At 52.2% G+C, this 24,771-nt stretch overlaps 2 protein-coding genes across 6 annotated transcripts in view; both read right to left on the bottom strand.

The window, feature by feature from the left end:
* The window catches only part of LOC306670443 (pericentrin-like), a gene marked incomplete at its 5' end in the record, with an annotated part of 39,300 nt that extends 32,871 nt beyond the window's left edge, over positions 1-6,429 (bottom strand). The window contains 1 exon segment of the mRNA XM_079155086.1: positions 6,277-6,429. Within this exon segment, the coding sequence (XP_079011212.1) occupies positions 6,277-6,429 (153 nt within the window).
* A 111-nt stretch (positions 6,430-6,540) lies between these two features.
* LOC306637983 (pericentrin-like) overlaps positions 6,541-24,771 on the bottom strand; it is a 56,979-nt gene continuing 38,748 nt past the window's right edge. Inside the window, exons 15-26 of one of the 5 annotated variants that reach the window (XM_079100992.1) lie at positions 23,907-24,131; positions 16,986-17,137; positions 16,184-16,326; positions 15,694-15,926; positions 14,149-14,311; positions 13,263-13,475; positions 11,834-11,866; positions 9,783-10,012; positions 9,214-9,330; positions 9,094-9,114; positions 8,193-8,396; positions 6,541-6,777 (exon numbers count right to left, since the gene is read on the bottom strand). In XM_079100992.1, the coding sequence (XP_078957118.1) occupies positions 6,556-6,777; positions 8,193-8,396; positions 9,094-9,114; positions 9,214-9,330; positions 9,783-10,012; positions 11,834-11,866; positions 13,263-13,475; positions 14,149-14,311; positions 15,694-15,926; positions 16,184-16,326; positions 16,986-17,137; positions 23,907-24,131 (1,956 nt within the window). In that variant the 3' untranslated portion in view covers positions 6,541-6,555. Of the gene's footprint in view, positions 6,778-8,192; positions 8,397-9,093; positions 9,115-9,213; positions 9,331-9,782; positions 10,013-11,833; positions 11,867-13,262; positions 13,476-14,148; positions 14,315-15,693; positions 15,927-16,183; positions 16,327-16,985; positions 17,138-21,231; positions 21,472-23,906; positions 24,132-24,771 lie in introns of those variants that run through there. The other 4 variants (XM_079100991.1, XM_079100995.1, XM_079100994.1 and 1 more) reach the window with 4 other exon arrangements.

The raw sequence follows: 24,771 nt of genomic DNA on the forward strand, positions 1-24,771 counted from the left end.
ACAAAAAACATCAGGGAGGAGATTAAAAAATTCTTAGAGGTCAATGAGAACAACGATACAACATATCAAAATCTCTGGGACACTATGAAAGGGGTACTAAGAGGAAAATTCATTGTATGGAGCGCATTTCAGAAAAGAATGAAAAGTCAACAACTAAATGACCTAACATTACAGCTAAAAGCCGTAGAAAAAGAAGAACAGAATAACAGCAAAAGTAGTAGAAGACAGGAAATAACAGAGCTGAAATCAATGAAATTGAAACAAAAGAAACAATTCAAAAAATTGACAAAACACAAAGTTGGTTCTTTGAGAAAGTAAACAAAATAGACAAACCCTTAGCCACACTAACAAAGAGAAGGAGAGAGAAGACTCAAATTACTAAAATTCGTGATGAAAAAGGAAATATCACAACAGACACCACTGAGATACAGAACATAATGAGAAGCTACTTTGAAAATCTGTATTCCAACAAAACAGAAAGTACCGAAGACATTGACAAATTTCCAGAGACATATGCTCCTCCCAAACTGAACCAGGAGGACATACACGATTTAAACAGATCAATATCAAGCAATGAAATAGAAGAAGCCATCAAAAGCCTACCATTCAAGAAAGGCCCAGGACCAGACGGATTCTCAGCCGAGTTCTACAAGACCTTCGAAGAACTCATTCCAATACTTCTCAAAGTATTTCAGGAAATAGAAAAGGAGGGTACCCTACCGAACTCATTCTATGAAGCTAATATCACCCTCATACCCAAACCAGGCAAAGACACAGCAAGGAAAGAAAATTTTAGACCAATATCCTTGATGAATATAGATGCAAACATCCTTAACAAAATATTGGCAAACCGTATCCAAAAACATATTAAGAAAATCGTGCACCACGATCAGGTGGGGTTCATCGCTGGAATGCAAGGATGGTTCAACATTCGTAAATCAATAAACATAGTCCATCATGTCAATAGACTTAAGGATAAGAATCATATGGTTATTTCAATTGACGCAGAAAAAGCGTTTGACAAAATACAACACCCCTTCATGCTCAAAACACTAGAAAAAATAGGGATAGTAGGAACATACCTGAACACTGTAAAGGCCATTTATGCTAAGCCCACGGCCAACATCATTCTTAATGGAGAAAAACTGAAACCATTCCCTTTAAAAACGGGAACAAGACAGGGATGTCCTCTTTCACCACTTCTATTCAACATTGTCCTCGAAACTCTAGCCTGCTCTGGCTAAAGAAATTAAAGGGATACGAATAGGAAAAGAGGAACTTAAGCTGTCACTATTTGCTGATGACATGATTCTATATTTAGAGGATCCAAAACCTCCTCCAGAAAACTTCTAGACCTCATCAATGAATTCAGCAAAACAGCAGGCTATAAAATCAACGTGCATAAATCTACAGCATTTTTATACGCAAGTGACAAAACAGCTGAAAGGGAAATGAGGAAAACAACTCCATTTGCAATAGCCTCAAAAAAAAGAAAAATAAAATACTTGGGCATCCATCTAACCAAAGAGGTAAAAGATCTCTACAACGAAAACTACAAAACACTGAAGAAAGAAATTAAGGAAGACCTTAGAAGATGGAAAGACCTTCCATGTTCTTGGATAGGCAGAATTAATATTGTCAAAATGGCCATACTACCAAAAGTGCTATACAGATCCAATGCAATTCCAATTAAAATCCCAATGACGTACCTCACAGAAATAGAGCAAGCAGTCATGAAATTCATCTGAAAGAATAAGAAACCCAGAATAGCTAAAGCAATCCTTAGCAGGAAGAATGAAACAGGGGGTATCACAATACCAGAACTTCAACTATACTACAAAGCAATAGTAACAAAAACAGCATGGTATTGGCACCAAAATAGACAGGAAGATCAATGGTACAGAATAGAGGACATGGACACAAACCCAAAGACATACAATTTTCTCATACTAGACAAAGGTGCCAAAATTATGCAATGGAGAAAAGATAGCCTCTTCAACAAATGGTGCTGGGAAAATTGGAAATCCATATGCAACAGAATGAAACTAAACCCCTATCTCTCACCCTGCACAAAACTCAACTCACAATGGATCAAGGACCTTGAACTCAGACCAGAGACCCTGCATCTTACAGAAGAAAAAGTAGGTCCACATCTTCACCTTGTTGGCTTAGGATCAGACTTCCTTAATAGGACTCCCATAGCACAAGAAATAAAAGCAAGAATCAATAACTGGGATAGATTCAAACTAAATAGCTTTCTCTTAGCAAAGGAAACTATGAGCAATGCGAAGAGAGAGCCTACAGAGTGGGAGAATATCTTTGCCACTCATACTTCAGATAGAGCACTAATCTCCAGAATCTATAAAGAACTCAAAAAACTACACCAAGAATACAAATAACCCAATCAACAAATGGGCTAAGGAAATGAACAGACACTTCACCAAAGAAGATCTACAAGCAATCAACAAGCATATGAAAAATGTTCACCATCTTTAGTAATAAGAGAAATGCAAATCAAAACTGCACTAAGATTCCATCTCACCCCACTTAGAATGGCGATTATCAAGAACACAAGCAACAATAGGTGTTGGCAAGGATGTGGCGAAAAAGGTACACTCATACATTGCTGGTGGGACTGCAAATTAGTGCAGCCTCTCTGGAAAGCAGTGTGGAGATTCCTTAGAAAACTTGGAATGGACCCACCATTTGACCCAGCTATCCCACTCCTTGGCCTATCAGCACACTACAGAGATACAGCCACATCAATGTTCATAGCTGCTCAATTCACAATAGCCAGACTATGGAACCAACCTAGATGCCCTTCAATTGATGAATGGATAAAGAAACTGTGATATATATATATATATATATATATATATATACACACACACACAATGGAATATTACTCAGCCATAAATAATAATAAAATTATGCCATTTGCAGGCAAATGGATGAAACTGGAGAACATCATGCTAAGTGAGATAAGCCAATCTCAAAAAACCAAAGGACAAATGATCTCGCTGATAAGTGGATGATGACACATAATGGGGGGTGGGAGGAGGGCAAGAATGGAGGAAGGAAGGACTGTGTAGAGGGAAAAGAGGGGTGAGAGGGGTGGGAGGGGTGGGGGGGAAGGGGAAAAAACGGAATGAATCAAGCATCATTACCCTATGTAAATGTATGATTACACAAATGGTATGCTGTTACTCCACGTACAAACAAACAACATGTATCCCATTTGTTTACAATAAAAATAAAAAAAAATTTTTGAGGATCAATCACACACACAAAAAATTCACATGGAGAGATAAGGAACTAGCTCAGTAAAACCATTTGGTGAAAAATGAACACGCTGGAGAACGAGCACTGTTGACTCCAGACGTCACGTGTCACCTCCCATCACAGGGATGACACCTGCACCACCCAGCATACAGAGGGTGGTTCTGGCTCATGGCCTCAGGGACCTCCGCCCATGGCTCTGAGGCTCCATGACAGCACAGTGCATTGTGCAGGAGCCAATGGCAGAGGAGGCCCGTTCCTCTCAACCAGGAAGCCAGAGAGAGGAGGGTGGGTCCCAAAGTCCCCATCAGGGCACGCCCCAGGCCGCACTTCCTCCCACTGGGACCTTCCTGGAGGGGCCCCACCACCTCCCAACAGCACCATGCAGTGGGCAGGGGGAGTTCCAGATCCAAACCACAGCACTGACTGTGAGCTACTGCAACCGGCAGAGTGGGATCAGCAAAGGATTCAGAAACAGGTGCACACACGCACGGTTGGCTGGTGTTCGAGACAGGTGCAAGAACAGCTCAGGAAGTAGACTTTGAACATGCACCAGCACAATCAGGCACACACTCGCCAGAAAGTAAAAAGCATATCAAAACCTGAATGCAAAGTAACACTGTGAAACTCCCAAGAGAAAACAGGAGTTTTTTGCCCTTGGGTTAGGCAAAAAACCCTCCGATAGGACTCCAAAAGCATGAAATAATGAATACAGTGGGTTTCATCAAAACCAAGTTTTGCTCTATGAAATACATGAAGGCAATGTTAAGAGAAGGAATTACAAGAATAAAAAAAATGACAAAGAATGTATAAAAAAAATGTGATCAGAAGATACAAAGAATTCCCAAAGCTCAAAAGGAACAACTTTTAAAAAAATAACCAGATTTGAACAAGTAATTCCCCATGGTATGAATGGCAAATACACAAAAGGATGCTCAAGATCACCTCCTTAAGGGAATGCCAATTAAACAAGGATATAACCCACATGTTCATTTCTCAGGATGGCCAAGACTGACCACCATGAAAAGAGAGGGCACGGTGGCTGGGAGGGGCAGGATGGCTGTGGGAGACAGAAAACAGGGTCAAGGCACCTGGGCAGTTCCCAAGTTCCCTTCAGTAAAACGTTCTTCTAACATATGGGTCAGCCAGGAATTGTAGATATTTACAAAAATAAATAAAAACTTATTTTCTGCCAAGCATGGTGGCACATGTCTGTAATCCCAGCAGCTTGGGAGGTTAGGGCAAGAGGATCTCGAGTTCAAAGTCATCCTCAGCAAAGGCGAGGTGCTAAACAACTCAGTGAGACCCTGTCTCTAACTAAATAGAAAATAGCGCTGCGGATGTGGCTCAGTGGTCAAGTGCCCCTGAGTTCAATCGCTGGTACCAAAAACCAAAACCAAAAACAAAAAACTTATTTTCTCATAAAAACCTCCCTATGAACGTTCACAGCAGCGTGAATCGTGTTTGATAAAACGAAAAACAATCCAAATATCCCAACAAAGGTGAATGAAAATCACTGCAGTACATCCACAGGGTCCTGCTCAGCAGCAGGAGACTCACTGATCCACAGGGAGCTGCTCAGCAGAAGGGGACTCACTGATCCACTGGGTGCTGCTCAGCAGTGGGGAACTCACTGACCCACAGGGAAATTGGCTGCTGAAGAGGCTCCACTGACGCACGCAGCAACAGGCTTGAGACTCAAACACATCATGCAAAGGGAGCAGACTCTGAATTTTGGAAAATCAAAACCACAGGGTAATACAAGCCACATCTTGGGACAAGGAGTGCTGGCAACATTGCCAAGGGCTGGGAACAGTGTGTGGTGACCACAAAGCATTTTCGCGGGGGGGAAACATCTGGAGCGACAGTCCTGTTCCAGTCATTGCAGGGAGATCACCAGCTTAAGGTGAGCCCAAGCAATTCAACAAAATTTTTTCTCAAAGAAAAAAATGAAAGGCTGGAGAGGCAACTCAGTGGTAGAGTACCCCGGGCTCAAACCCCAGTACCAATAATAATGAATTAGTTAATTCATGCTCTAACGGCATTCCTCAAAGTAACACAAGAGGATATTTTAAAATTTTGCCCATAAATACGGTTTTAATGAAAACCTGCACACAAAACTTCTTTTTGACCTAAGGCCTACAAAGTTATCGAAACAAAGTATCATGAAGGTTGCACAAGGAAACGGGCGCCTGCAGATCACACTCAGGAGCCAGGGGCTGCCAGTCCAGCACAGGACCCACCCCGCTGGGAGCACCACCTCAGGAACAGAGCCAACAGAGACCTGCTCTGTGAACCCTGACCTCACGGATACAAACGCCACCCTAACCAAAAGGGCCTGCAGTTTAAATTTTGAAAATCAGAAATCCCACTAGAAAATGTCTTTCTGCTCCCATCTGTTAAAACGGCACATCTGCTTGGCTTTCCAGATCCCATCACTACACTTCCCAGGCAACACTCTTCCCTGCTTCTGCCAGGGGAGCAGCTTCCTGGGAGGACAGGTCATCCCAGGCTCAGCAAACCCCTTCTTCCTGCAGCACCACCATGCGAGTGGCAGGCACATCCACGTTCCTCCCACGTCCACGCAGCAGCTCAGGTGGAACAGTGCCGCTGGCACCACAGGATAACCCCAAACAAGGTAGGTCAAGGTCCCCCGAACACCCCTAAAGGTTCCCTCCCACACTGTCCCCATATGGAGGCTGCCTCCCTCCCCATGAGGCTGAAGCAGACAGGCTCTTCCCATGGAGAGGCAGGAAGGCTGTGTGGGAGGCCCAGTGAGGACACGTCCCCTCCCCAGCCATCACAGGGATGAGCTCTCCTGCAACTCTACCCCAAGACCCTCTGGCAGACCCAACTGCCATGCAGGGCTGGGGGCTGCTGGCTCTCCACTGCACACCTGAGGAAGCTGCTGCCATGTGCGCCCATGTGGCGCCTGAGCTGTCTGCCCACCGGGCCCCCCTCCTGTGCTGGAGGGAGTGGGGTGGCTGTGTGGCTCACCTCTGAACTGGCGCTCTCCTCGCCAAGGTCTCGGGTGGCAGCAGGGTCGCTCTGCACATCTAGTTTTAGGTTCAGAAGTAGTATTTCTTCATTTTTACTTACTAGGTCGTTTTTCATCTTTTCTAGTTGTTCTTTTAAGTCCAAAACCTTGCATTAAAACCAAAAAGTATTGAAAATTATCTAATTTTCTAGTTGACTTAATAATTAATCAAAATACCTTTGAAGATTCTAGAAGTATAAAAAGTATCACATAAAAGTGACAGAATCACGAAGGATTTGTTAGCACACACAGGACACCTGGCCCTCCACACAGCAGAGCCAGGCATCAGATGCCAATCTGGGCAGTGCTGCTGCCTGTGCCACACTTGCCTGGCGCTCTTGCTGCAGCAGGACCCCCTGTGCCACCTCTGACGAGACCTCGGGGCCCTCGGGGGGCTGCGACTGCGGCGGGGGCACCAGCAGCAAGTCCCTCCTCTGACGTTCCTTCAGTGCCTCTTCACCCTGTTTAAGAGAGATGGGAATCTATTTCAGGCAGACACTCACAATCAGGGCCTCACTCTGCTGTCTGCTGAGTGTGAAGCATCCTCAGCGATCCTGAGCCGTGGGCCCTGTGCTCACCTGTGCCAGGGCTCAGACAACAGATGCTCAACAGAACCCAGCTGAGCTCCTGCTGAGGGCCCCCAACTGAAGAGAGCCACAGGGAGAGTCACTCCACATGGCTCAAAAGTCACTAGGCTGTCACCAATTCCAAAACACTGGGGGAAAACTGGCAAAAGGATGGCTGACAGCACCTTCATCTGAGGGACATCAACACATTTTAAGTGGGGGGACGGCTCACATCACACAGGTGGGCAAGAAACTAGCACACAAAGTTATACAGGTGGCGGGACCTGGGAGGGAAAAGTCACTTTCTTCATCCCAGCACTAATAAGATCAGTGAATATCTCCTGGGTGAATGACAAAGGGGCAAAGCAGCTGAAATGATTCCTCAGGGACACACAGGAAGGGCGAGGCCAGGGCAGGATCCCCTGCAGGGCAAGGCCAAGCAAGACCACCAGGAGACACAGGTGCTGAGGATTCTTCCCAGGATGGCGAAAGCAGGGCACCCTGCCCTCGGAGGTTCCGTCCCCTCCCACCCACACTCTGAAGAACAGGGGCTGGCTAATAAAAACCAACAGGACTCAGTCTAACTCTCAAGTTAAACCATTCCTTGGGCCTCATTTTTCAAGTGACATTTTAACTTCCAGTGACATGAACTAGAAGTTAGAAGTTCAAGTTCTGCCAGCCAAATGCTCAAAAAAAGGCAGTGTTGCTTCCTGGGCAGGTAGAAGCTCAGGCTGCAATAAAGCATGCAAGAAGTGAGCTGACTAAGTGAGCAAGAGGTAGCAACTAAGCAAGCAACTAAGTCAGCAAGAGGTGAGCTGAGTGAGTGACTAAGCAACTAAGTGAGCAACTGAGCAAGAGGTGAGCAACTAAGCAAGCGAGAGGTGAGCAACTAAGTGAGGAAGAGGTAGCAACTAAATAAGCAACTAAGCAACTAAAGCGAGAAGTGAGCAAATAAGCAAGCAACTAAGTCAGCAACTAAGTCAGCAAGAAGTGAGCAACTGAGTGACTAAGCAACTAAGTAAGCAACTAAGTCAGCAAGAGGAAGCAACTGAGGAACTAAGAAGTGAGCAACTAAGTGAGCAAGTAAGCAACTCAACAAGAAAGAAGTAAGTAACTAAGTGAGCAACTAAGTCGGCAGGAAGTGAGCAAGAAGCGAGTCACTAAGCAGGCCACTGAGGACTGTGGTGCACCAGCTCCTGGCAGGTGGCAGACTGGGCCGAGTGGGAGTGAGGTGCTGACCCTGTCCAGCCCCTGCCTGGCCCCTGCCCCGCCTCACTGCCCACAGCATTCCTCGGATGCAGTTGCTTTACTTGTAATTTTTTCACCATCTTTTTCTGTTTTTCCAGTTCCTCCTGGAGCTGGACCACTTGTCTTCTGGTGTTGGCGTTGGTCTCCTCGAGATGCTTGATTTCTTCTTCCTGGATTAACACTTGCCTATCTGCCAACTCTTTCTTTATAACCAACTCATTAAATCCATCCGATTTTTCTCTCAATTTTTCTTGCAACTGTTCAATCTAAAACAACAAAAAAGTACAAGAAATAAAACAGACTGTTGAACAGCAACTCAAGTGACAGAAAATAGTTTTTCCAGATCTCAGTTGCACAATGAAACCCACAGAAAGCATGAGACAGGTGTTTCAGGAAGCACATTCTCTCCTAACAAGAAGATCCATAAAAGCAATAATATAACACAAGATGTGTTAGTAAATTAAAACTTCATTTGACAGAAAGGAACGGATATTACTCAGCAGCAAAAGGGACCCCTCAAGACTGCAACGACCTGGGTGGCTCTCCAGAGAACAGGGGGAAGCCAGTCCCCAGCAGCAGCATCCAAGGCTCCACCAAAGAATGCTCTAGAGACGGCAGGTCCACGCTGCCTGGGCGCAGGGTGCTGCAGGGCATGTGGCTCTGTTCCATGGCCACCCTGTCAGGTTCTGCAGGATGCAACCATGAACAGGGTTCTCTCCAAGCCTTACTTCTTACCACCACATGGAATCCACCATTTCCTCAAAACAGGTTTGATTTTAAGAGAGATAAGCAAATCATCTAGAGCCAGCTCAGACAGGAGGGTGCAGACAGCCACAGACCTGAGCGAAAGCACGAGAGCACCAAGACACAGAGTGGACACGTGCCCCGCTGCCCATGCGGGGCTGCAGCAGCAGGGGCATCAGCCGTGCTGAGGGGCCCGGCACAGCGGCACGGCCATCCTACCTCCTCCTCCAGCGGTGCGCGCTGTCGTCCCCAAGCACATGGAGGGAAAACGCAGAGTCAGAGCTTAGCAACACTCCGGAGGGGGCTCCCAGGAGGCAGGGTGCGTGGCAGCTCACCCACCTGGTCATCACGGGGGCCTGGGGGCCGCGGCCCGGCCACCTGGCGGAGCTGCCCCTCCAGCCTCTGGATTTCATGCTGGAACTCTTCCCGCTCATGCTCACGCTCAGCCGCCTGCTCCTGCAAGGACCACCCAGGACAGCTGCGGCACCCCAGGAGAAGACAGCTGCCCCACTGCACACGTCCACCCTCCCAGCACTGCGGGCTGCTCCTGGGCACAGCCCCTCTCATCACGGTCCTTTGTGTAAATGGAGTTGGGAGATGAAACGTGAAGGGCCTCTGGAGCCACTCGACATCATGAGAGGCAAACAGCCCAGGCCCAGGGAGGTGATCCCGGGCTCCCGGCAGGGCAGGCCAGAGATGCCTCTGGAACAGACCCCCCAGGCCACAGGATGGCAGACTCTTCCCTGAGAATCATCATCATGAAACGTGGACAGGACCCAAGAGCCCACAGAGTCGGCCGCACAGCCATCTGCCTGCAGGGATCACTGGACCTGCAGGGTCGTGTGACAGAAGCCACTTGCTGTGACGACCTAGCAATGGGAACACAGGCTACCACTCAGGCTGCTTACGTCCATGAACTGCCGCTGGCCGCGCAGTTGCTTATCCAGGGCAGCCAGTTGCTGCTTGAGGGCTGTTGCCTCCTCTGCCTGCCTGGCACAGACACGGTGCTGCAAGAGCTGCTCCTCCAACTCAGACTCCAAGACCTGCATCTGGGAGAGGAGGGCTGCACGGTCCTTCTCCGCCTGCTCCCTGGCCTCCTCCTGCTCCCTAGTTAGAGACTCCACTTCCTTCCGCAGTGCTAAAGGAGACAGAAAGGAGATGTGGAGGAGCCCCTCACGGAGCAGACTGCGCAGAGCAAGGCTCGGCGACAGGCCTTGACAGGCTGCTCACGGCTGTCCAGGAAGGAGCAGCCACCAGGTCCAGCCTCCCTGCAGGGTAGGCCTGAGACATGGGCCCACCAAGCTCCCAAGCCTGGTGTCCACAGAGGCGGGCAGGCCTCGTCCCCTCCCACAGATGGCGACACCACAGAGGCAGAAGCCACCGTGAGGATGAACATCACCCCAGGACCAGCACAGCCCATGTCTGTCAAACCCTAAGCCCACACCTAACCCACCCATGACTTTGCAAGACACCTCTCTAAATAAAAATGACAGATTCTCAATGGAAACTGGTTAAAATAAAAACCTTTAAAAGCCTGAGAAGAACACATCCTGGTATCTCAGAGAGGTACAGCCAACTTTCGGGGATCCTGTCTGCACTTAAATTCTCCAAGGTAGAAAGCCCCACGCGAGCTGGAGCTCGCCCACAGGCACAGCTTGAACGCCACCCTGAAGCAACACAGCCAGAACCGCCTGGATGGGCTGCCCCAGGGGGCAGAGCCCAGCTCACAGCAGTGCCAGGGCCGTGACTGCTTCAGGAGAGCGGCCACGCAACCGATGAAACCAAAGCCACGGCTTGAATGCCTGCCTGTCGAGACTCGGGGTGCAACGTGACACCAGCATGACGGGCTGGGTGGGGCCTGAAGAGGGGTGGGCCTCAAGGGCCCCATCCGCACAGGCGGACTTAACACCTGCACAGGAGGGTTTTCGGGGGACATTCTCTTGGCCTTCTACCTTCTGCCTTGACCTGTAAGGCAAGTCACAGAGGCCATGGCTTCCCAGATCTGCCAACACCTTTCCTCAGACTCCCAGCCTCCAGATCTATGAGAAACAAGTTTCTATTAGTTATAAATTACGTAGCCTCAGGTGCGTGGTGATAGCAACACGAAACAGACTACAACACTGGGTACCAGGCCCAGACCCACGCTGAAACCACAGATAAATAAACATCTTGAAAAGAGGGCTTGCTACCAGGTGCAGCAGCACACACTGTCATCCCAGTCATTCGGAAGGCTGAGGCAGGAGGATAGCAAGAAGCAGGCCAGCCTCAGTAACTTATTGAGATACTGCTAAAAGTCTAATGAAAAGAACTGGGAAGCCTGCCCCAAAGGGTTCAATCTCCCCCACCCTGAAAAAAAGACAAGGAAAGGGCTTGCTGATGGTGGATCGCGAGCTCCTCTCCAGACTGAAAGAGCAGGTGCAGTGAGCACTCCCAGACGTCTCCCCAGCTTCGAGGCCTGTCAGCTTTCATGACAAACCATCACACCACCAAGGAGCCACTCTCAGAAGTTCCATGCTAGTGAATCAGCCACTGCCGCACATGAGCCGAGCCATGCTGCTGTGACCAGAGCGGCCTGGGCCCGCATCCGACCACTCCTGCAGCTCCTGCTCAGCCCAGACAGCAGTCCCTCAGTGCCGGTGCTGGAGGAGGGAGCGCAGGCCCAGTCGCTCCACTGGCGACCTGCAGGAGGCTGGAGCAGGGCCAGCCTACCACAACCACACCTGCGTGAGAGCCCAGTGCACACATCAGCACAGCGCGGCTTGGTGGCTGCGGCGGCCATGACATGTGCTTGCGCAGGACGACTCTGCAGCTGTCATGAATGATGCTGAAGATCATGTGTCACTTCATTTAATAGTTTGCCACAAAAGCTCTGAAATACTTTTCCTCTTTAGTAAATAATTCACAGAATCTGATGCAAATGTGCGCACGGCACGCAGCAATCACGCATGCTGTTACAAACCTGGGTTCTCGGGCGCTGCAGTGACAGCAGTGCCTGCAAAGGGAGATGCAGAGTATCACAGACGTGGGCAGAAAGGCTGCCAAGGGCAGGAGGACGAGCAGGCCAGCAGCTGTCCAGGACACTACCACTGCCCTCCTGCAGCCCTGAGGCTAGGGCACTGACTCAGAGGACCAAATGCTCACTTTTAAAAACTCAGTAAGAGAAGCAGGTAAGACAAAAGAACAAAAAACAGCCAAAATAAAGGTTGAAGAAAGATGTACAGGCGGAGAGGCCAGTTAATGTCAGAAATTTATGTTAAGAAATGGAAATGGACAGAGTATCAGAGGGAGGGCCAGAGCCAGTGAGCAGAGGACATCGAGCAATGACCAGTGAGGACTAGGACCCTCACATGGAGTGGGCAGAGGGACTCCCACACAACACTCTGAGCTGAGGGCCTGGAGGAAACTCAAAAGTCAAAGGATAAAAGGTGTGGACACTGGGAGAGGCGAGGAGAATCCCGGTCCTGCAAGCTCCAGAACTCAGGAGGGAGAAGCAGCGAGCCAAGGGCAAGCCTGGGAAACAGGACAGAGACAACACTGAAGGACAAAGCCAAAAGCCAGTCTGCCAGCTTCACACCTGCCACCCTCCTGCCTCAGTCTCCCAAGTCACTGGGCTTATAGGTGTGAGTCAATGTGCCCAGTAAGCTGGTGGTGTTTTTAAAGATAAAAATTTTTTAAATAACAATTTGTGGAAAATGGGTTGGATGGTGCCTGTAACGAACAAGGTTCTCACACCAAGCACAGGTTTCAAAGACACCCCCCAGCTAGTTAACTCCACAGGCAGCAGAACAGCAGAGGGGCCCTGCCCAGGTGGCCACTGGACAGATTCGGGCAACCACCAGAGGCACCTGGCATGTGAGACAGACAGACCCTGAGCGTGCAGGACAGGAAGAGAGCAGGCCGAGGAGGGCCACAGGGCAAGCCACATGTCGTGGGATACCTCATGTCAGCAGAGCTGGCTCTGATGAAGCTGCACTGACTCACAAACACACGGCTCAAGTTTCTCCTGTTTTGACTATTTTCATTTTAAATCTTCAAGTCTAAAATGTCTAAAAATCTGAAAACAGGTGGACTACTTCTGTCAAAATAACGCTTCCAAGTCAGGGCTGGCATGACTTCCGAGCAGCTCACCTTTCAGGTGAGCTCCCACCTGCTGCCTTAGAGACACCCTCGCCTCCCAGGAGCACAGGACACTCCTGCAGTATCAGCCAGGAGCCCACTGCCTCAGGACGCTCAGCCGCCCTTCTGCTGCCAGCACCCCCTAAGCGGTCACTCCTGGACTCCCCAGAAGAGAGCCCGCTCTCCAGATCCCACCTCTAGAAAGGCCACACTTCCAGGAACCTGGCTCAGCTGCCCACCCCAGCTCTGCCCTCCACATCCACATTCCTTACCTGCTTCTCTTGCTTCTGCTTCAGCAGCCCAAGCTTCCCTCTGTCTCCACAGGGTGGAGCGCTCCTCCCGCAGGGCTGCCTGCTCTTGGGCCGCCTGCTCCAACTGCCGCCCCAGGCTCTCCAGCTCCAGGACCAGCTGCTGCTCCGACTCTTCCTTCCGGCCCAGTGCTTCCTGCAGATCTGCTTTCTCCACTTTGAACCCTTCCAGGAGGCCTGAGAAGAGACCAGCTGAGGCAAGTGTGCTCTGACCCCTGAGAGAGCAGGGGCAGTGAGCGGGTGGGCACAGGTAGCAAGGGCGCTCACCTAGGGGCCTGCACATTAGCTGGAAAGCAGGTAGAGGCCCACCTAGGAGAGGCCTCCAAACACAGTCAGACCTGAGAAGTACACCTACCAGAAACCCACCCAGCAGAGGGGGCAGCTGTGACAGGAGGGCCAGGGCAGAGCCCAGTAGCTTCCAGGAGGGAAGGCATACCACAACCCAAGCAGAGCAGGAGAGCTCAGCACCTGGTGCTCAGCTGTGGCTCCAAGGCCCTCGGTCCTCAAACAGCACTGCCAGCAACATGGGCACCCAAACCACCGCCTCAGTCACACACGCCACTGTCTCCTCAAGAAACACCCACTGGTGCTCCAAGTTATAAGAGTCGCTCTTTAAAATGCTGCTCCTAGCCAGGCGCAGTGGCACCCACATGTAATCCCAGCTACTGGGAAGGCTGAGGGCTAGGGATGTGGCTCAGTGGTAGAGAACCTCTGAGTTCAGTCCCTACTACCAAAAAACAAACAAACAAAAAAAAACCCCACCCATCTCCCTAGCAACCCCTGAAGCAAGGCTGTGCCTGCCTCTACGAGGAGGCCACATCCCGGCCAGGGGCCCAGGAGCCCCACTCACCCTCGGCCCTGTGCAGCTCCAGTGCCAGCTCGGCCTTGGCTGCCCGCTGCTCCCTCAGGCACTGCAGCAGCTCCTGGTGCTTCTGGAGGGCCTGTGCCGTCTCCTCGTTCTTATGGTTGAACTCCTTTTCAAAGCGAGAATGAATCTGACGAGCTTCCTCCAGCTGCTGAAACACATCTGAGGCTCAGAGTCGCATAGCGGAAACAACTGAAGCTCCTGTTCACAGCAGCAGGAACCGGCTTCCACCCCAGGCCCATGGCCATCAACAGAGGCAGAGCCAGTGCAGGACAAGACACCAGGTGCAAAACTGCCTCCCCACCCACCCCCGCTCCCAGGTCACGTCACCAGGGCGGTGCCCCATGTGGCTGATGGTCCCTCCTCAGTCTCCCCTGCTGTCCACCCTCTGGCTCGGCCCTGGGTCTCTCCCCTCTTCCCCAGCTCTCCCCAGCATGTGTGCCCAGCCTAGGGCTTCCAGATCATCCACAGGCTGAGGGCCCAGCATCTCTGAATTCAGGATACCCAAGGCCAGTTGTCCCCTGCAGAAGCCCTCAGTCTCCCTATCAGTTAATACAACTCTGGCTGCTTCTGGGGCTACAGATGTGCCCTGGCCTCTCTAAGGAGACCTTTTGGTTCTGTCTTGAAAATGGCCCAGAGGCCACCACGTCTTCTACATCTAGCACCCTCTCTGCTGCAGCCATCTCCTCCCTTTCCTGCAGCCAAGGCCCAGCAGGGAGGCCGCATCTGACCCACCCCTGCATGGGCACATCTGTTCCTCTCAGCACCTCCCCGTGGCCCACCTGAAGCGCACGCCCTCTGCAGGCAGGCTCCTGATAAAAACTGCAGCCACGGAGCCTCGAGCTCCACTCGACACTCACTCTGGTTCCACTTGGCCACAAGTGGGACAGCAGAAGCGCCTGACTACTTGTCAGAAGCTAGCCACATGTGCCCAGCTCCTGAGAGGATGGAGGTGCATGGAGGACAGGCTGAGAGAAAGGTCCTCACAGCCACGCCCCACATGGACGCACCCATCCACCCGTTGGGCTTGACCTGGCCGAAGCCTCTTCTGAAGACTTCTGATGGGGAAACAAAGTCAGCCCCTTCCTCCTGGTATCTCAGTGCAGTTCACTGGGGATCCCGACAGTATGTCAAGTCACAGCAGCAGAACTGTTTGATCTCAATGAAACCCCGAGTTCTACGTGTCCTTCACAGCAGGCTTGCCTCCCCCAGAACGTCGGTGCACAAGGCTGCTGCTAAAGGAGGGGTGTGCCTGAGAACTCTGCGGGGTGCAGCAAGGGTCATCAACGCCAAGGCCAGACACTGGGAGTGTCTGTCCCAACACCCAGTAGAAAGGGGACAGGAGAGTGTCCTGGATGTCAGATCCACCTTCACAGGTCACCTTCACAGGTCTGGTCACTGGAAATCCTGTGTCCTCAGTGCTGGAAGAGCACCCACAGCAGCAGTGAAGTTGCTGTTGGCTGAACTACGTCACCACGTTCCCCATTCAGCCACTCTTACTGCCAGCCTCTGGTGTGCCTCAGGCCTCACCTGTCTGGAGGAGTCCAGGGCCATCTCCAAGAGGCCGTCCACAGCCATGCCAAGGCTCTGGTAGACTCTTCTGATTGGCTGCTCACATTCCAGTGTACTTTCAGGGCTCATGAAGAAGCTCTCGCACACGTGACTGCTGATCTCAGCCACTGAAGATACCTCTGCACCCTCAGGCAAAGCTCTGTCCAACTCCAGCAGGGCTGCGTCTGACCACATCTCCTCAAGGGGTGGAGCTACAAGACGAGCAAACTCAGATGCCTGCACACGCCACCAGTGAGCATGTGAGCACGCCAGCAGGTCACAGCCCACAGCCCACGGAACCTGCCTGTGCACAGGGGACGCCAACCCAGCCCCATAGGAAGCAGGCAGCTCTGCCCTGGCCCCATCCTGCCTCTCTGAGTGGGGGCACCGGCAGGGAGTGAGAGTGTCCTGACCCAGCAGCCCCTCCCCAGTGCCCCCGGCCCCCAGGCACACCACCCTGTGTTCACACCTGCTGGAGGGGCCTGGCCTGCGTCTGCATGGTCCAGAAAGAGCCCCACACGCTCATCAATCCGGCTCTTCAGGGCAATGGCTGCCTTCAGCGTCTCTCCAAACACACCCAGCAGTCTTCTCAGGGCATCGCGCAGCGCTCCCCTGAGAGGGCAGACCAGTCAGGGCAGACCAGTCAGGCAGAGGTGTGCCCAGGCAGTCTGCATGCCAACCAGCGACCCGGGAGCAAGTGCCTCAGCACGCAGAGGACAGCTGGTCCCTGAGCCTGTGCATTCTGAGAAGCTATGTGGAAGGCCTTCCTGCTGTCAGGGCAGGAAACTGAGTCTAGGTGGGAGGAAGTGGGACCATGAGTCTTCATGGGTTTTTTTGGTTTATTTTTTGGTACCAGGGATTGAACCAGGGGCACTTCATCACTGAGCCACATCCCCAGCCCTTTTTATTTTTTACTTAGAGACAGGGTCTCGCTAAGTTGCTTAGGGCCTTGCTAAGTTGCTGAGGCTGGCTTTTAACTTGTGATCCTGCTGCCTCAGCCTCCCAAGCTGCTGGGATTACAGGCGTGCACCACTGTGCCAGGCTTCATAGTTCTGTGTAATCTGGTAAAACACAAAGATTTGACAAAGCAAGGGGGCAGGTATGCAGGTATCTGCACATTCCCAAGTGCTCTTGGTGCTGGAGGAGGACGCAGCCAGGGTCTCTGCCCACCAGACCACCTACACTGCAGCCCACAGGAGCACGTTGGGTTCAGGGAGGCAGCCACATGGCCATGCAGCTCAGCAAGCAGTGGGGTGAGGAGACGTGCTGACCTTTCGCTCTGAGACAGGTCCACGTCCACCCTGAGCATGGAGACGAGGGCGGCGCCCTCCTGGTTCTCCCGCTCGCGCCTCTGCTGCAGCCTCTCAAGCTCGGCCCGGCACTCCTCCACCTCCCGGCGTAAGGACAGGACTTGGCCTTTCAGCTGCAGAGAGAAGTTGCCGAACCTCAGCGGGTGACTGAGTCAGAGCAGAGCCCACAGAGAAAGCCCATCCTCGCTTCCAAGGCTGTTTAATAAAACACGGCTGAAGGTGCACACAGGCAATCACAGAGAAAATCAGTAACGTGGTGTTTTCCCTCCATTATTCATCAATAACAAAAAAAGAACACATAACCCCAACCTGCACTGCCACCAGGGGAAGGAAGGGACAGACATGTCAAACTACCTCACAAATAATAATTCAAAATAAAATCCCTGCATCTGGTCATTCACAATAACCATTAATTTCCAAGCAGGCAAAAAACCTTAGCATCTCAGCAGAAGGGGCAAGGAGGAGGGGAGGAGGATTGGCACCAGTTGTCCTGGGCTCCCTGGGGCTACCCCAACCACGCAGTAGCCACAGACCTTGGCCACTTTTTCTGTATAACTTAGAAAAGACAACAAGATAAACACACCAGCTGGAGCCCTCAATCCAAGGGTCTCTGCCCTGCACCAGTCACCAGTGACAGGCACTTCCTAGGGCTGACTCACTGAGGTGCACGCAGGCACCTGCCACACGGGAGAGTAAAGAGTGGAGGAGGCCACAGAGCACGGCCTTGCACAGGGCGGAGACGTCAGGCTGAGAAGGCAGGGACATGCCTTCCTTGTGAACGTCCCGGGTGGCCACCCACCCACAAGGCAGGGACAGGACAGTGACAGGCCAGAAGGATCCAGTGTAGGAAGAGATAGGAGGAGCCAAAAGCAAATGGCCACCAAGTGAGAAGTCACGTACTGTGACAGCTCATAGCAGCCACGGGGCACCAAGCCTGGGCGAGGAGGCCGGGGGGCGGGACCCACAGTGACATCAGAAACTGAAAATAGGCCAGCGTTCCTCATGCAGGGAACAGAAGCTAACTGCAATACAGTGTAGTGGAAGAGAAACAGAAAACACAACTTCTATAAAACCACTGAGGAGACCAAGACAAAGACACGGGTGTCTGGGAAAACCAAACAGGGGATTTCAAGTGTCAAGGTGGCAAACTCTGACCAACAGACAAAAGGTGAGCAGTGCACCCTAATGCTATCAGTCCAGGGAACTGTGTCCCAGGTGCTCAAGGTAGAGGTACAGGCCCAGCCACCGGTGTGTGTCAGTGGACGGCGGAGAGCTAGCTGCAGGCCCGTTTGCAGGGAGTGCATGGCCAAGGCCAGTCCTGCATGTGGCCGCACACAGCGTTAATGTCCACCTGCCAATCCTATCCTGCCTGGGGGTGGGGTAAAAGACCTCAAGCTCACTGACCAGAAAAAGCAGTGTGGGTGAGCCCCTCAACAAAGCAGCACTAAAGACAGAAAATAAAAATAACCCTACTAAAATGCAAAAAGCAAATGAGTACTTTAAAATCTTCCCATGAGATTAACTTTCAAATAGATGGATTTTTAAGGAAATATTTATTTCGAATCATTCTAATTTTGCCTAGATTCTTCCAGAGATGAGAGAAGGATGGAGAATACTTCTCACTCATGTACCATAAAAGAAAAGGGAATTACAGGTTCAGCAGAATAAAAAACTACAGAAGCAAAAGCATTAAAAAGAAGACTAGAAAATAAAATCCAGTGGAACATGAGAATCATGCTCAAGTTCATCTCATCAAGAAGATGGAGGTTGGTTTCTATACAATATTAGGACCACTCAGTGTAACTCACACATGGCCAGAATAAAAGAGGAAATACAAAAAGCAAATAAATTAGCATCCACTCATGATTTAAAAAATCCATCACAAATCAAGAGCAGAAGGAACCTTCCTTAACCCAAAAAGATCTATCTACAGATACCTGCACAGACCCTGCCCTGGAGGATGTGGACGCCTTCCTAGGGAAAAGGCCAGCAGTGACGGACTCCGGCAAACCCAGGTCCAGTCTACACAAGGATCCTGGGGGCTGAGTCAGCAACGAGGGGCTGTTCGGAAGCCAGGGGGCCTCCATGCTGCCAAGAGACCCACCTTCAGTGCACCTCCACACCCTGACAGGACGCGGGCATGAGGGGCCCCAGACCCCAGGGACCATTGACCCCACCCCAGGCCCTCCACGCAGGGAAGAGCTGCCATGGGTGACTGTGAGCTGAGCCTGGAGAAGGACTGAGGGAAGCAAAGGACTGAGGGGACACGAACGAGCCAAACCCATCCATCGAACCATGCTCACAAAAGACCCAGGAAGGAAAAATCGCATCAGAAGAAATCCAGACTATAAAAAGAACTCCAGTAAGTCTGCAAGAAACAGGCAAAATAATAATAATAATAATAATAATAACAACAATAACAATAATAATAATTTAATAGAAAAAAGGCAAAAGACACAAGCCAGTATTTCATGAGAGGAAACACAAGCAGGCATAAACACATCTACCACACTGACAGATGCGCAACGCACAACCCTATGAGCACACAAGGGGACACACGTTCAGACCCCAACACAACACACCACCACACAGACACGAGCTGGGAGTGGCAGCCGGTCCCACAGGTGAGGTTCAGATGTCAGTGGCTGGTGGAGACGAGCGGGGAGCCACCTCACAACAGAGCTGCACAACCTGACGGAAGGAACAGCACAAGCACTGGGACCTACAGTGCACACCTGGGGGTCCAGGGCACGCGGGGAGAGACACGGCAGGAAAGCAGGGCCACCAAGCACACAGAGGGCACAGGCATCGCAGGGGGTGGGGGGCCACTGGGGAGGTAGGGCACGGGCATCGCAGGGGGCGGGGGTGCAGCTGCATACACACCGTGGTCTGCACCTGTTCGAGCTGGTCACAGGCACCCTGGTATGAGGCCACAGCAAGCAGAACTAGACAGGGTGGCAGGATGTCAGCGCAGCAGCTCTGCTGGAGGGGCGGGGCGTGAGCTCAGAGGGCCACCGTGGGCCGCAGAGCCCGAGAGCCAGGACACAAGGATGCTCGCAGCATACGTTTTAAAAAGCTTGCAGGATCATTTCGCAACACAAACAAAATGTCCAGAGTCTGGTTTGCCTCAGGAGAGACTCTTCTGTGGCAGGGCAACAGGCAGCAGGCAGACTTCGCACACCCACAGCCTGTGCCAACCGGGATCACGGCTGCGCGAGCACCTGCCCATGCCATTCAGCACGGGGACAAGCTTGTCTTAGGAGGCCAAAGTAGGGCCCACGAGCACCGAACCCCACATGGCCCATAGAGCCCCAAACTCCATCCCACATGCAGTCTGGGCTTCAGCATTACTGACTGTGGTCAGGGGGCAGGGGTCACTCCAAAGGGGCCTGGAAGGAAAAGAGCCACGACAGTCTTGGGTCCACAACAGAGGGCAACGCTGAGCCCAGGCCCTCTACTAGACATCGGTTCAGGGCATTTGGATGCCTGCCCTGTCCCAGCAAGGCTTAAGCACTTAGACACACGGATAGACTGGCGGCAAAGCAAAGCACTCTCACACTGGCAAGCAGGCTGGCCTCCTTCAGACACCAGGCCGTCCCGCCCAGCACACCCCTGGCCAGCCCCGCAACCGAGCCTGGCACTCATGGGATCAGGGCCTCTGCACCACCAGAGCTGTCCCTCAGGAGCCAGCCTTACTGCATGGCTGTCGAGAGGCCCGCCCCAGCAGCCCCTCTACAGACACGCCTTCCATCTCCAGCTGGAGCGGCTCTCCAATCCACCTGCTCTCAAGGGTAGGCCAGTCACGAGAAGTCGTTATTGTTAAAAAGGGCCTGAGTTCGATCCCCAGTACCGCAAAAAAATAGTCATTCTCAGGTTTTTCTAAAACTCCACACAATTACGAGACCACCATGTATCTGAGTCATTTGGGAGCATGGCAGATGCACCTGGGCTGAGAGTGGGGAGTGGCCAAGAGCCAGGAAGACCCTGGGCCCCCACAGAGGCTGGACGTGGCTCCTCTCTACATTGCAAGGCTGACCTACGGGCAGACCTGGCTATCACCCAAGAGTGGCAGCTGCCCACAGTTGCTTCTGGCACTTGGGGCTCACTTCTACACTCAGACCTCTTGGCGTCACCAGCAGAGGCTTCTCCAAGGGAGAGTTTCCAGCAAAAAAAACAAACAAACAAACAAAAAAAAAACAGGGCTTACGTTTTTAGAGAACGTTGGTCTCAAACACACTCCAAAGGGTAGTCACCTGAAGTCACCTGGCTGCCTCGCGAGCACCAGCCGGCGAGACTGCTAACAAGCAGCTCCACTCCTCAGACAGGTGTAGGACTATTTGTAGCCCGGGCAGAGCATGGCCACATGGCAAGAACAGCACGTCCCTGCTATTTTGGGACAAAGGCCCTGGCGTGCCAGGGAGTGCCCTGAGTGGCTTCCATGATGGCTGAGAGCACAGCTGGGGGGAAATGGAGCAAGCATCCATGCACCTCGCAGATCAGACCACAGGGTGGAGAACAGGGCCCCCAACCACCCCCACAGAAGAGAAGTTCAAGACTCAGCACCCACAAGGCCATGTGGAACCCAATCCCACAAGCATGGCAGGAAGAGGCAGGGTCTCAGCAGGACTCAGGCCACAGACGCACTCCTTGCTACTTGGCCAGGACGGGCTGAAGTCCCCACTGGATACTGAGGCACCAGGACTGGTATGGGCCTGCTAGGTGGCAGGACAAGGGGTTACTGAACTATTTGATCTCGGCATACCCAGCTCCCCCCAGCCCACCTGCTTCTGCCTGTGAAATCCACACACTAGCAATCACCTAAGAGGCTGTCTTACGTGCACACTCCCTAGGGCAAGGAAACGGCCCGTGACTGGCAAAGCGAGATGCCCCTGAGCACTGGGTACCTCTCCAGGGAACAGAGGTACTGAGCCATGAACAAGGGCAACAGAGTTTGGAGAGGCATACAGAACCTCAGTGTGGCACAGGTAAGCCGGACAAAAGCAGCCTGTCTGTGACTGGACTCCTGCAGAAGGCCCGTGCTGCACATATCCACCACAGTCTGTAGCTCAAGGTGGCGCCTCAGGACAGAGCACCTACCAATCCCAAAGTGCAAGCCAAGGTGTGGGCAAGCACCAGCCTCCAGGACAGGCGGCCAGCATCCTCAGGTGTCCCAGCCCCACCTGGGTTTCAAATTCTCAGCACCTCCCTGGATCAGGTATCTTCGTCTTCCTGGTGGCAACCTGTCCCCTCTGGAATGGGGCCAGGGCTGCATCTCAAGGGGGATATGTAGACCCGACTCCAAGACTTTTAAACACAGAAAGCAAATCTCATTGTCATGCTTCCTTTTATCTCTGTAATCTCTAACACCCGTTTAGGGAATGTCCATGAGAAGAAACAGCTTAAGCACTAATTTTAGAAATCAGTCCAGATGCCACACAATTAAGAACAGTAATTATGAACTGTTAATCCAGGAAACCTGGGCAAAGTTGAGGGCCTTATTTTATGGTTAGAAATGAGACATTAGAAGATCCTTATTTTCCAGGGCCCTGTGGAAACAGTGTTTGTGGAAATTCATCATCTCTGGCACACACTTCACCTGAAATAAACAATCATGTAGGAGGCAATGCCCAGACTCTTCTACTCCCACCTCAGGAAAGTCAGAAGACAGGAGCCTTCTGATGCAGGAAGACCCAGGAAGGAAGACCCCAGGGCAGGTCAACCAGGTCCTCGGCTGACCTCAGGGACCTCTGTAGCCTGCAGGGTGTAACAGAATCACATGTGTGTGTACGTACCAGGTACTGTGTGCAGCCAGCAGGCAGCATGGGGACAGGCTGTAACGCAGGATCACGTGTACGTGCGTGCTTGCATGTGCGCTGGGCACCATGTGCAGGCAGCATGGGAACAGCATGTAATGCAGGATCACATGCTGAATGCCCTTAATTGTCCACGGCCCACCCAATAAAAGAACAAGGACTTTGGGTTACTTCCCCCAATTTCACCCTCTCTCAGCAGGAAGCAGCTTGGAGATGTTCTTGCCCCTCTCTAATGCAGGCTGTCTGCCACAGGACCCTCAAACAACCTCCCCCACAGCTCCCCCCACAACACTGGAGAAGCAAGGAGCCGCTTCCTGCAGGCCTGCTCCCCTCCTCCTGAGGGCTCTCCTTCCTGACAAGCCTGGCTATACTTCCACTTCATCTGGCCCCTGTTTGCAGGTTTCTCTTTGAGAACACAGTGCGAATCTGCAGTGAGAGGGAGCTGAGGCTCAGGCCCACCCAGGTCAAGGAACCCAGCCAGGCCCTCCATAGCAGCCTCCCGAGTCCCACCTCAAAACCAGCACAGCGTGTGACAACACACTCACGTGGACATGTAGCCTGAAGGAGCCACGCTGTGTGCACACTTCTAAAAGCCCCATCCTGTTGTGTGGACACAAGTCACAATCTCGTACAGCTCACACCACCCCCTGCATCCTCACAGGTTTGGCACCAACACAGCCACTGTGACCTCCCCATCAGCCCCAGGCTGCATGCACACCAGCACTGTGAGCCAGTCGAGCAGACACCAACACCCGGCCACTCATCCCAGGTCCACACCTCCTGTGGGTTTAGGTCAACTCCTGCCTAGTCAGCAGTCCCATCAACCCCTTTTGTGTCAAGCTGCCAAATCGGCAACGCTCCAAGATCACCCACTGCCCTATAAGCCCACACCAGGGCTCTGCCCTCCAAAGACTGCAAGAATCCCACAAAGGCACAAGATCCTGGGCGCCTCAGTGGGCTCTGCTCCCAACAGAGCTGACCCCTGGAGCAGGTGCCCTCACACCCACAAGCAGAAGCTCTGCAACGCTCTGGGGAAATGTGTAGGTCCTGAGCTGCACACATCACTCACCCGCTCAGCCTGCTCCTGCGGTGCCTGCAGCTCCTGCAGCTTGGCCTGCTCTGCTTGCTGTGGCTGCACCTCGGCCAGGGCTGCGTGTGTGTCCCCCAGCAGCTGCAGGGTGGTTTGCTGTTGGCCCTCCAAGAACAGAGCCTCAGCACCCAGCTCGCCCAATGCCACAACCCTCTCCTCCTCCAGCAGGCGCCTCTGATCACGCAGGGTTGCAGCCAGCTCCTCCTGCCAAGAGGGCATCCGTAGGCATTGTGCCCCAGCACAACCACCCAGGGCCCTGCACACCCCCACAGCCTTGCCAGGTGCGCAGAGCAGTTAATATTCCACATGCTTCCAACCACCAAATTCTGCCACCAATCAAGTTACAACATGGTCTAAAATACATGTTCACATGTGGTACGGTTCTCCTTTCTGGGTATTCTCTTAGAACACTATTTCTGTAAGCCAAACAGACCAAGACCTACAGGTTTAAATCTGTGGCTGGGAACCAGTGAACCGGCACAGCATCTGCCTGCTTGTGATAGAGAAGAAGTGTGGACACTGGGCGGCCAGCTGCAGCTGCAGCTCCTGACCTGCCTGGGCATCAGACTGCTCTCCAAATTCAACCCAGAGAAGGCACAGCTCTGTCCTCCTGGACCTGTCTGGATACTGGGACCAAGAGCGCCCACCCTCCCGAGTAAGGAGACATCCTGGTGTGCAGTCTGCTCAGGGCCTAGCATCCCAGGTGCCACCTGTAGCACAAAGAGCAGCCTCACCCATCAGAAGGATAAAGTCCCCAGGCTGACGAGCAGAGGACATGCGAAGCTCTGCAGTAGGCAGGTCTTGAGTCCAGCAGACGTGGCCTACCCATGACCAGGGGTGGCCT

The sequence above is a fragment of the Sciurus vulgaris genome (genome assembly GCF_902686455.1).
Source record: "Sciurus vulgaris genome assembly, chromosome: 10".
Classification (NCBI taxonomy): domain Eukaryota; kingdom Metazoa; phylum Chordata; class Mammalia; order Rodentia; family Sciuridae; genus Sciurus; species Sciurus vulgaris.